The sequence below is a fragment of the Candida orthopsilosis genome (genome assembly GCF_000315875.1).
Source record: "Candida orthopsilosis Co 90-125, chromosome 2 draft sequence".
NCBI classification, from domain to species: Eukaryota; Fungi; Ascomycota; class Pichiomycetes; order Serinales; family Debaryomycetaceae; genus Lodderomyces; species Lodderomyces orthopsilosis.
This window is the reverse complement of record NC_018295.1, coordinates 1504306-1516321: the sequence shown is the minus strand read 5'-3', so window position 1 is coordinate 1516321 and position 12016 is coordinate 1504306. Positions and strand designations below refer to the sequence as shown.

General features: G+C 35.1%; 6 protein-coding genes across 6 annotated transcripts in view; 3 read left to right on the top strand and 3 right to left on the bottom strand. All coding sequences in view use genetic code 12, as the record gives it.

The window, feature by feature from the left end:
* Positions 1 to 227: 227 nt before the first annotated feature.
* On the top strand, positions 228 to 2123 carry CORT_0B07160 (phosphatidylserine decarboxylase; the record flags this gene model as incomplete). The annotated part of the gene is made up of 1 exon (XM_003867812.1): positions 228 to 2123. The coding sequence occupies one exon, from the start codon at positions 228 to 230 to the stop codon at positions 2121 to 2123; it is 1896 nt and encodes a 631-aa protein (XP_003867860.1).
* A 319-nt stretch (positions 2124 to 2442) lies between these two features.
* Positions 2443 to 3387, top strand: CORT_0B07150 (Mob2 Mob1/phocein domain protein of RAM signaling network of cell wall integrity; the record flags this gene model as incomplete). Its single annotated transcript, XM_003867811.1, has 1 exon — positions 2443 to 3387. The coding sequence occupies one exon, from the start codon at positions 2443 to 2445 to the stop codon at positions 3385 to 3387; it is 945 nt and encodes a 314-aa protein (XP_003867859.1).
* Positions 3388 to 3618: 231 nt separating this feature from the next.
* On the bottom strand, positions 3619 to 7494 carry CORT_0B07140 (Rpo41 mitochondrial RNA polymerase; the record flags this gene model as incomplete). The annotated part of the gene is made up of 1 exon (XM_003867810.1): positions 3619 to 7494. The coding sequence occupies one exon, from the start codon at positions 7492 to 7494 to the stop codon at positions 3619 to 3621; it is 3876 nt and encodes a 1291-aa protein (XP_003867858.1).
* A 407-nt stretch (positions 7495 to 7901) lies between these two features.
* Positions 7902 to 8585, bottom strand: CORT_0B07130 (Snf7 protein; the record flags this gene model as incomplete). Its single annotated transcript, XM_003867809.1, has 1 exon — positions 7902 to 8585. One exon carries the CDS (start codon positions 8583 to 8585, stop codon positions 7902 to 7904), a length of 684 nt encoding a protein of 227 aa, XP_003867857.1.
* A 385-nt stretch (positions 8586 to 8970) lies between these two features.
* On the bottom strand, positions 8971 to 10005 carry CORT_0B07120 (Sed5 protein; the record flags this gene model as incomplete). Its single annotated transcript, XM_003867808.1, has 1 exon — positions 8971 to 10005. The coding sequence occupies one exon, from the start codon at positions 10003 to 10005 to the stop codon at positions 8971 to 8973; it is 1035 nt and encodes a 344-aa protein (XP_003867856.1).
* Positions 10006 to 11499: 1494 nt separating this feature from the next.
* Positions 11500 to 12016, top strand: part of CORT_0B07110 (hypothetical protein) — a gene marked incomplete at both ends in the record, with an annotated part of 564 nt that continues 47 nt past the window's right edge. Inside the window, one exon of the mRNA XM_003867807.1 lies at positions 11500 to 12016. This exon is cut by the window's right edge and continues 47 nt beyond it. Within this exon, the coding sequence (XP_003867855.1) occupies positions 11500 to 12016 (517 nt within the window).

Below are 12016 nucleotides of genomic sequence, written 5' to 3'. Positions count from 1 at the left end.
GAATATATTCAACCACATTCATTTTATACCCCCTATATTACATCTGTGATACCATTACACATACACTCATAGTTTAGAATACTTCATTATCAATATCTAAGAAAAAGCCTTCATTTTTGCCCATCGCTAGCACAGTCTCTTTTTGCTTTTGGTATTTGAATAATCACATTCACATAACTTAATAATTGCCAACTTCTTCTCTTCCTAAAGTCACTCCAATACATCTAATGGCTTACAGACCAACACCATTCAGTTGGTCAAAATCGTTTGGTCTGAGGTGGCAATATAATACATCAACAATGTATCAACAACAACAGCATAATAATAAACAAGCAAGAAATATTCTACAACCTTTGTCCAATGCTAGTAAAATGGCTCAAATGTCACAACTGATGAAGCAACAACAACAGCCGGTCAACCAGAGAAGATATTTTAGCTATTATTATTATCGATTTCCTAAAATTCCTAGACCCAAGAGAAGTGTTTTCTACTATAGTACTTGGTCAAGGACTGGAGGTAGTGGTGGCTACAATAGCACCATAAGTGGTACTAGATCATACTACAAATTCACAAAATTTCCATTTCCAAGAATTTCCAAAAGACTGTTTTCATCAGCTAATCAAAAGATTAAAAACAAGACTCAAAAAATCCGTAAACGATTTTTTTCAAGTGAAGCTAGATCAAGAAGACAACAAAGGAGAAAATTTATGAAATGGTGGACTATAACTTCATTATCTATTGTCTTGGGTGGAGTTGCCGCCAAGATCAAATATGATCGTGGTGAAGAACATGAGAATCCATACAAGATTAGACCTCATTCTTGGCAATTGTATGCATATTCTACTCTTCCATTGAAGACGATTTCAAGATTATGGGGGTATGTAAATTCAATTGATTTACCTGTATTTCTTAGATCTCCACTGTATCGTTTATATTCAGCAATATTTGGAGTTAATTTGGATGAAATGGAAAATCCAGATTTAAAAAGTTACAAGAACTTATCAGAGTTCTTTTATCGTACATTGAAACCGGGAGTACGGCCAATTTCCGAAGATGATCTTGTTAGTCCTGCTGATGGGAAAGTATTGAAATTTGGTGTTATTGACCAAGGGGAAATTGAACAAGTTAAAGGAATGACTTATTCAATTGATGCGTTATTGGGGATGTCATCAACTAGGAAATTAGCTGCCCCTACTCATTCAACCCAATTTGAAGATTTGGATGGTGATGATGATGATACAAAGATTAAAAGACATGAAGAGTTTGCTAAATTGAATGGTATATCATATACAGTGGATGATATACTTGGAGGTGAGAATGAAAATACTCATCACATGAATAAGCTCAACTATACTGATGTTAAAGAAGGTACAGCAAAGGGTGATAAAGCGTCTTTTTCAAAGGAATTGGCAGTAGCAGAAGAATTGGCTCCTAATCCGATGGAAAGATTCCGTCATAAACAATTGTATTTTGCTGTTATTTACCTAGCACCAGGTGACTATCATCATTTCCATTCACCAACTAGTTGGGTAGCTACTTTAAGACGTCATTTTATTGGTGAATTGTTTTCGGTGGCTCCGTTTTTTCAAAAGACACTACAAGGCTTATTTGTACTTAATGAAAGAGTAGCGTTGTTGGGATATTGGAAATATGGGTTTTTTTCAATGGTGCCCGTAGGAGCAACAAATGTGGGTTCAATTGTTGTCAATTTCGACAAAGATTTGAAGACAAATCTGTATTATGAAGCCGAAGTGTATGGAAATGAGTCATCATTGAGTTCATCCTCGTCCCCATCACCATCCTCATCGACATCTTCTTCTTCAGCGGGTTCAGATCTGGAAAACACACCTTTGCTACAAAGAGAGTACTCTGCATCAACCATTTTCCAAGAAATTGAAGATCGTAAACGCAAAAAATTGAAAAAGAATACTGTGTATGAAGCTACTTATACCAATGCTAGTAGAATCTTGGGTGGATATCCATTATCCAAAGGTCAAGATATGGGTGGATTTAAGTTAGGTTCAACTGTGGTCTTAGTATTTGAAGCTCCTGATAATTTTAAATTTGACATTGATGTCGGTGATAAAGTTAAAGTGGGTCAATCATTGGGTAAATTTGTGTAGATATTTTGAATATTTAGAGATAGAGAGATATGTAGTGAATACAATTCTAGCAATTTAGATTAAGTTAGTCAATGTAGTATATGTGGTTAATAGAGTTCAACAATGTGTTCCTTTTGTGTGAGATTTGTTGATGTTGCGTAATGAGGTTTTTTCTTTTCGTTGATTGATTCCACAACGGTTTTAAAATCAAAATAAGACTAAGGTTAAAGGAGAAACAAGAATTACACAACAACACTTCACCACCAGACGCTACTCCATTTTCATCAAAGGTAATCAAATAAAAATCAAAGATTTACCACACAAACCAAAAGCTATACAAATGTCGTTTTTCAATACAATCAAGGGCCTAGGTAGAAGCTCAAAAAAGAACAAGAAGGATGAACAATCATCGCTATACTCACATTCAAATATATCAGGTAATACTCTAAGGAGGACACAATCACCCATCAAAGCACCCTCATCACCATCCAAACACTCAGCATCACCTGCACGGGGAGGAGTAGGAGCAGGAACAGGTGGTGTTGGTGTCCAGGGTATACCGACAACAGGAAGAAATCAAACATCGACGTACCAAGGTTCGCCTTCAAAACGATCTAGAGCTGTCAACAATAATAACCTACAACAACGACTGCCACATAAAGCGTCAGTTGCATCAAGAACACTGCAACTGACCATCACTGAACCACCTTTATTCATGTGTGAACCATACGTCAAAACTGCATTAGTTAAAGGCTCGTACAAGACCATTGTCCAACTTCCAGCATTTGTTGATTTGAATGAATGGTTAGCATTAAACATTTTTGAATTTTTTGGCAACTTAGACTCATTTTATGGACTAGTTTCCGAATTTGTTTCACCTGAAGAATTCCCCACTATGAATGCCGGTCAAACGAATTATCTATGGGTTGATGGTACGGGACAAGCGGTCAATTTGCCTGCTTGCCAATATATCGAATATGTCATAACATGGATTTCAAACAAGATCAATGATCAAGAGACTTTTCCGACAAAGACCGGTGCAGTTTTTCCACAATTTTTTATCAAGGATGTAAAGAATATATCACGACAAATGTTTCGCATTTTTGCATTCATTTATTATAATCAATTTGATAAGATTGTTCATTTGAGTTTAGAAGCTCATTTTAATTCATTTTTCGCTCATTTTGTTTCTTTTATCAAGGAATTTAATTTATTAGATAAAAAAGAATTGGAACCTTTACAACCTTTGATTGATGAATTTGAAGCTCTGGGGAAGATCAATTGAGAAGAAAGAAAATAATAAGGATATGTGTGTGTATATAGTTTATGGTTTTCTATTATGGATGGTTTTACCTTTCATAGACAATTTATATGTTTGAATCGAAAGATATTCTGTTGTATGTATTTACAAGAAACATTTACAAGATGTATATATGCCTTTATAACCAACCAAATGAAAAACAACTCCCAGGACAAAATAACGACTTCATTAATAAGTAAAGGAAAACCCCTTAGTTTATGAAAAGAAATAATGTGAATCCTTCACTTTCCGCACATCAAATTCACCTTTTGGTGGAACTTCGGGAAATTGAATTGGAACCAAAATATCAAAAGCTTTAAGTTTAATTTGTTGGCAAAATTCATAAGGATTATAACCTTCAACTACACTAATTGTAGTTTCCATTTTTTTAGCAGCTTCAACTTCTTCGGGATTATTTGATTGTAACATTTCAAGTCTTTTTCTTTCCATATACAATTCATCGGTTATTGTAACTGCGCGTTTAATGGAACTTGCCCATTGCTTCTTGATTGCCTTAATCTTGCCCGTTAATTCATGATTCAATGGAATGTGCAAAATTTGATAAGATCCTTTATATCGTTCAATAAATTCATCACGTAGGATCTGTACTAAATTTTGCGTATGTAATCGAACAAATTGTTCACGTAATATTGAGTTCATAGTGTCGACATTTGCCGCATGAGTCCAAAATGAATCATGAACTGATGCAAATTGTAAATCTGATTCACCACAACTCGTAGCAGTCATCAACATATGAGTTGCATCCAAAGAGTGAATGAAATTGGGTGGGAATCCAGCTTGTTGTTTTCTTGAATCGATAGTCGATGTTCCTGATGGATTTGAGATAAGAACATCTTGAACTGAAGTTTTAACTGAATGATGCTTGTTGACTCGATATGGTTGAACACAAGGTAATCCCAAGGGGGTTGTCCATATCACGGCTGATGAATGTAATTCAGATTCACTATTTGAAACATCGCCATAATCGACCGACACAGACTTGCTAATTCTTTTAGCTGCTTCACCAAGCCAATCTTGAATTAAATGAGCATTTTCGAATAATTCTCTAATTGATGCAAATACTTGCTTGGTTAAATACTTGGTGTAAATATGAGCATCTTGGTCTTCACCAAAATGTTGAGCGACTTGTTTTTTAATTTGTGCCAATGCACCAACAAAAGTAACACCATAAACATTTGTCATCACAGTTTGCTTGACAACTTTTCTCTTTATTTTATCCTTGAAAAAAATAGCAATATCATGACCCTTTTCAGCATCGGCATTGACTCTATTTTGAACCAATTTCGAAACGAAAGTGTAAACATCTTGAGGCCTATCAGAAGGATTCAAATTGACTTGGTTTGCACCTTCAATATCACCACCTAATGCAGCATAATGTTGAAGACCATTACATGTACCGTCTTGATGTACGGGTAAATAAGATACAAATTTGGTTGGATCGGGTAATTTATAAGCTTCAGCTAATTCAAAACAAACACTCAATGCTTGCCATGGTTTCTCTGCTTTAGTCCACCACTTATACTCCAATGGATCTTCGGCTGATTTGATAGCTTCTTCAATATGATCAGTGGCAAATTGTATCCTTTCCAGTATCGGAGCTTTATCAACACCATAAACATTGGCCAATTGCACTTTTAACCATTCTAATCCTCGTTCACCCAACTCTTTACCTTCCCAGAATAAAAATAATGATCTGGTTAAATCACCCCCTAAATGATTCAAATGAGGCGATATAGGGTAAGCTCTACCTCTAAAATCAAGATTATGGGGAAAATACAATTTTTCACCAATGAATCCACGAGCAATTTCAAGCTTATAGTTGTAATCACACCTTTGAGATCTCAGGGAAGAAAACTCACGCACTGCTTTGATGGTGGCTTTTGTATGGTCATATCTTTCTGAAGGATCGGCATCAGGGCTCAATTTTGGTGGAAATTGAGCTGACTCTAAAACCGGTGGTATCGTGAGAAATTCGTCTCCTTTATTCCAGTAATGAGATATCACATCAAACACTTTTTTGTTGATAGTCCATGCTGTGGTTCCCAATACATTTAACCCATCAAATACTTCTTGCAAGTTTCCCCTCTTGGCAGCTGCCTTGACGTATGCTTCAGTCTCTGGTGCATCCTTCATCCGAACTAATGCATTTTTAGAGTATAATCCAATTCCTCCATAGAATGAATCCCATGGCTTTGGTTTAACCAACATTGGCAATGATTGTGGTTGAATCGTTTCCATGAATGAAGTTCCTGATAGATTCTTTGAAATTTCATTGTGGATCTTGATAACACCAAAACGTTGACCACCAACAAATTGCATACTGTGGAAAAAAGCCGGATGATAATCTTCTATTGTTCCCTTTGGAGTTTGTCTCCTGACTTTAACTTTTGCTATAGCCATCAAAAACGAGACAAGAACCCCACCCACTCTAGAACGCGTTGCATGATCCCATTCTGGATCCGCCTCTTCTTGTGAATCAATTGAGTTTCGAACAATTTTCTTCATTTGTGAAGATCCAGCTACTTTTCGACTAACTGACATTTTATATTCTTGATCTGCCAAATTGCTCGTTCTATATTCCATTTCAATGGCCCTGCCAACTGAAGTTATAGCCTTAACGGCTCTCATTCCGCCATTGTTGCTGCCACTTGCATTCAATTTCAAAAGTTCTAAAATTGTGATAACCGCAGCTTTTTCAGCCCCAACTTTGGTTAAAAATGGAGCATAAAAAGCTCTATCTTTTGTAGTTGTAGTATCATCTTGCGCTACTGGTTCGTCATCTCGCAACAAAGCCTTGCACATTTTATGTTCCTTTTCAATCAAGGGTATGAGTTTTTGGTACCAGTCGTAGCACTGAGCATTCATGCTCTTGTTTAAATTGAAGTCTCCCCTCTTTTGTGCTTCTTCAAAATCATGTTTCCATTTTTCCTTTGCACCTTCTATTCCTCGAATCTCAATTTCTCTTTGTCTATCTAAATTAAATGTCTCGAGTGCCTCATTATATTTCTCCCTTTGTTCATCAGTTTGTAATCGTTTGTAAATGTCATGATAATTTAATTTTCCGTCTCTAACTTCTTGTTTTGTTACTTCATCTAAGTCAGCTACAATCTCTTCAATCTCATTAGCAAAGTGGAGAGCTAATTCTGGATTAGGCTTAAGACCTAGTAAAGAATGTCTCACTACTTTCAACCCAAATGAGTCGACTGGTAACAACTCATCCAAGTTTTCCTTATCCAATGCGTTGATCTCGATGTTTTTCAGTAGTTTTATTGTATCTTCAACAACTTCCCCATTTTGTTGGTTCAATTTGTAATTCTTGTACACCTCCATCAACTCCACTGGAATACAAGATATATCGATTTTATTAGAGTCAAAAATCTTGAACATGTTGTCTGCTCCAATCACATCAGTATTTCGAAGAATTTTCTTAATCATCCGCCTATCCTCTAAATGAGCAAAATAATCGTCTATATTACCTTCATTTTGTAAAAGACTTTTCAAAACAATGGCCTCAGTTCGTACATCCGGTTTGAAGTTGCAAAATTCCTCCATTTGTGCTATAACTTTATTTACAGCTTCTGGTTTCATTTTAGGATCTCGCGTTATTGCTTCTAGCGACCGGTTACCAAACTGTGTAAGTTCCTCTTGGTTGACTAGTTTAGATAAAGATTTTAGGATCTGAAAAGTACGTTCAAAGTAACTTTCTGCTGAAAACGACTCTAGCATGTTTCTTAAATAGTTGATTTCCTTTTCGTATGGTTTTCTCGTGACATCATCATTTTTAGACGTATAATGTTTACTATCTCTTTCTGATTCTTCTATTTCATACTTTTCTGGTATTAGGTCCAAATAGGATGAGTTTGTAATCTTATTGGCTACACTCTTGTGGTTGCCTTTCACATAGTTTATTTCCTTCAAAGGTTCAAGAAACCGATTCATGAATGGTGATGACGGTATCGGAGTTGTCCCTGTGGTTGCCACTGATGTATGTTCTCTGATGGAACTTCTAATTCTTAATTGTAGTTTGACTTTAGTACATTTTTGTAGTATTGATTTATTAAGCAGTAACATGATGGATTATGCTAATGATATGACTATGTACAAGATTTTATTGGGAGTAAAACAAAAACTAGCGAATGCAAAATCAAAAAGGCAATCTGAAATGAAAGGCCTTTGGTATATGACTAGTGTAGAATGATAGTGTTAGTGAAAATAAGTCTATAATGTATATATGTGTATTTTAAAGAAGATCTTTTCAGATTGAAATTTTTTTTTTGGTTCACATCATCATCATCTCTTTGTAATCGCTTTCCCTATTATCGGATATACATACTACACACACAAGAAGAAAAGTAATACCACTATCAGATACCTTCTAAGTAATCCCTATGACACTATATTTATCTTATATGTATATTGAAATAAACTAATTAACAAAATAAAGAACTGAAAGTAGTTGAAAGAAAAAATGCATTTCCTCATAATCCCATTTCTGCTTGTAAAGCTTTCAAAGCAGCTTCATCTTCATCATCTTGTGAAACTGGTTCAGCTTTGTTGACAGTTGGGAAAGATGGTAATTGTTCTTCTTTATGTACTGCTGCCGGTTGTTGTTGTTGTTTCTGTGGCTTGGCTTTCTCCTTCTCTGCTTCCCTATTTTCATTCTCTAATTCAGCCAATTCTTGATCTAGTTCATCTTCATCCACATATTCGTTTCCTACTGGTCTTGATATTGCTTCTGAAATTTCATCAGCTAATTCAACTTGTTCTCTGATTTCATCCATAGTATCTTCCACTTTATCAACATCATATTCACCATGTATTTGTTTCATTGCTTTAGCACCTTGTTTCATTGCCTTCATAGTTTCCAAATTCAAATTGGCACCTTCGATTGATACTAATTGAGTTTCTAAGGTTTCTATTTGATTTTCAACTTTGAGTAAATTTGTTTCATACCCCTTTTTACGCTTTAATGCATTCTTGGCTAGTGTGGTTTGTTTTGACGAGACATACTTCCTTGCAAGTTGATCTTGATCGTCCATTTGTTGTTGTAAATGATTCTTCTTTTTATTTAATGTTGAAATATGTTCACGTAGTTCAACTATAGCCTTCTTTGGCAACTCTTTCTTTTGTTGGGAGTTTCCTCCAAAGAAATATCCCCACATACTGTAATAATGTTGTAATTGCGTAAAGATTATGATACTGTGGTAAGTGGTTTATAATTGCCCAATCTCTAAATACTGTGGATGGCGATTAGTAGTTAAAAATTCCCTGGTGATAAGACTAAACGATGTAAAAAAAAATAGTATATATGTTATTTCCTCCTTCGAGTGACTAAGTAGTAGAGCTAGGGAAATGGCACGGGTGTTGGGTACTGAGATATCAAGTAATTGATTATGTTAGTTACTTTATCGTGATAATCAAATGACTGACAGAGAGACAAAAAAAAAAGAGTGAGCAATTTCAGTAACATTGCACGACCTTCTTCAAATACTACATCAAGACTAATCACACTATACTCAAACATACACAGTCTCTTTCTTTCTTTGATTAACTTACCAAGACCCATAAGAAGAAGAATATAATCAAAACTCCAAAGATTTTTAAAAATAACCATCTATTATTAGTAATGTGTGCATAATACTTTAGTAATTCTCGTTGAGCACCACTAATATTCAAATTTATATCTTCAACATTAGCATCAATACGCTGAATTTGTTCTCCTTGTTCACTAACCATAGTAGCCAATTGTTGAAACAAATTCCCTACTTCATTAATTGTACTTTCTATACTTTCAACTGCTCTATTTCTCAGCTGTAAATATTGTTGACCTGAATTTTGTTCCTCCATTAAAAGCATTTGTTGTTGTTGTTGATCAGGTAGAGATAAATATTGTCCATTGTCGTAAGGAGACATAATTTCAGGATCAACATCTGATAATTTGTTGTTGTTTGATGATTGGGGTCCACTGCCTAATAAAAAGGGGTTTTCATTCAAGTTACTCAAGGAGTCGTTGGCAGATTCATTTCTATCCACATTCAATGGTGATGCACTATTCAACCTTCGACTATTTGATACAGAAGATAAGAAATTTTCCTGTCTATTCTTGTTCATTATTTCATTCTTTTGCCTAATTTCCAATACATTTTTGAATTCCCCTGAAACGTTCTTCATTTTGGAGTTTAACAAAGTAAGAACATTTTTACTAAATTGACTGGTTTGAGAGTCAACAGTTATTGACGATTCTCCCTTCATGTACTTTTGTAAATTTTGAATACTAGTTTCAATCTTGAATATATCTTGTTTAATAACATATGTTAATTCACCAATCTCTATGGGTTTATCATCAAATATTGGCTTTCTCTTGGCCAATAAAGCAAGCTTACTTAATAGTTCAGTAACATGTGATATATCTTTGGCGATAATACTGGCTTGTTGGCTGAAATGAGATTTCTTGTGTGGTTGGTCTTGAGCTTGTGGCTTTATTCTGGCATTACTTTGATGTTGTTGTTTTCTATTTATCTTTTCGTATGTGTTGACACATTTGTGAAACTCTATGGTTCTGTTCTGAATAGAGACAGACATCTTTGAAAAGAAGGGAAAGATCCAATAGTCTATTTTATATAAATTCTGTGTTCTTTGATAAGACTATGATTATTCTAAGAGTGTAAAAAGAATTATGAACAACAAACGCCAACAGAAAAAAAGGGAACGAGCCTTAATCGCGCTACCGATTATAACTCATGTGAAAGATCTGCAAGATATAGAACCACAAGAACAATTTGCAGCCACCAACTGCAACATCAATTGGACACGTATTGATAGTGGTACCCCAAAATCACAACTGGTGCTAGAAAAAAAGGGATGATCGTTGACGTGTGTTGTAGTAGATTCAGTACCCTTTGTTACATATATAATAAACTTTTTGTCTAAAATAAAGATTTTTGCTAAAGACTTGATAATATGGCATTATGGGTTATTCAAAACACTACTATTTGGCCATTTGTTGTTGAAGGATTACTCGTTCCCTTGAGGAAAGAAAGGTGAGGTCTTGCGGAGGGGGACAAGAAAATAAATAAGAATCAAATCAAATCACCAAGCGAAATTAACAAAAGGTCCCCATGTGGGATCTAATTTCAATTCACCCTTTGATATGATCTAGGAACACTATGTTTACCGCATGTGCTTAACGATGGATGTCTATGAAGACACAGGGTCAATTTATGAAAACCGCCAAAAAACTTGAGGACGCTATATATGCTTAACTCTTGTTTGCTGTGCATATACGTTACTGCTAGAAAGTGGAATAGTAGCGAGTAATTGAAGAAACGCGAGCTTGATTCTAACCATCAGCAACTTCAACTTCACATCTTGAAGGATTTGAACCCCAGTCGCCAGAGTCCTATATGAGTTACAAAACATCAACATAACTTTGCTTGGCTCTAAGTAGTGATGACATGAATAAATGTTTATAATTTAAGGTTTTACAAAGAATTAGTCCTGTTTAGTACTTTTTGAAAGCCCCTATTAAAAAATGGACTTTTGTAATGAGGATGTTTGTCAATTAGTACTTCCCCTGAAATTTTCCACCAATTGATTACACTTTACTGTCCCTGGGGTAACACATGCTGTGGAGTAGTAGATAGTATGTCAAATGATTCAGCAATCCTGACACAATACATCCCCTATTCAAATTTAAGGGAGCACGAAACGAAATGTTTTGCATTTTCGGCATTATTTTATTATTTACAGTCAAGAAAAGTCTTGGTATTTTACAACATCGCTTCACCTTTGGATTGCAAAAAATAAACTACTTGTATACCACGTGTATATGTTGATAGTGAAGAAGATTTTTACATTAGGGTTTATTTACTGAATTTCGATTTAGGGGTTGTTGTTAAAATGTACCAAAAGGGTATGGATAATGAATGCATCGTGGGCAGCCATGACTACTTCGAGTTTCTTGAAATTTTAATCAAGAATATTTAAGGGTAGGATTTACCACATGAATTTTCAAACATGTTGAATGACTACAGGCTACAAATATTAAATACCCCCTGATAGTGAATCATACTCACAATGAAAGTTTTTGACATTTCAATTTTACTTTTGTTGGTTCTTCCATCGACTTTGGCTCATGTTGTTCCTGGATTGGACTCATTAAATATCCAATCCTTAATCTCAAAAAGAGCTGCTAATTTGATTGATCCTGTCTATGGTAACTTGGATGCTGAAGATATTGATTTCATCGACACGAATTTAAAAGTCTTCACTGAGGATACTGCCTCAAAGTGTGGTCAATGTAAGAATAGAATCAGATATGCGAGATCATTGATTGAGCAATACCCAGAGAAGTCACATTTGGTGACTTTGTTACTTTTCAAACATTGTTTAGTTACCAATAATGGAACTGAAAGTAAGTGTGATAACGTTGACTTTTTTGTCACTACTGATTCCAGAAATTTTGAAAATCATGGTGACGATTGGGATTCAGGTACTGCTTCTGGTGTGTCGGTCAACTTTTTCGATAATGATTACCTTCAAATGTTGAGGAATATGAATGTTGCAAGTGATTTGGATTTGGAGTATTATTGTT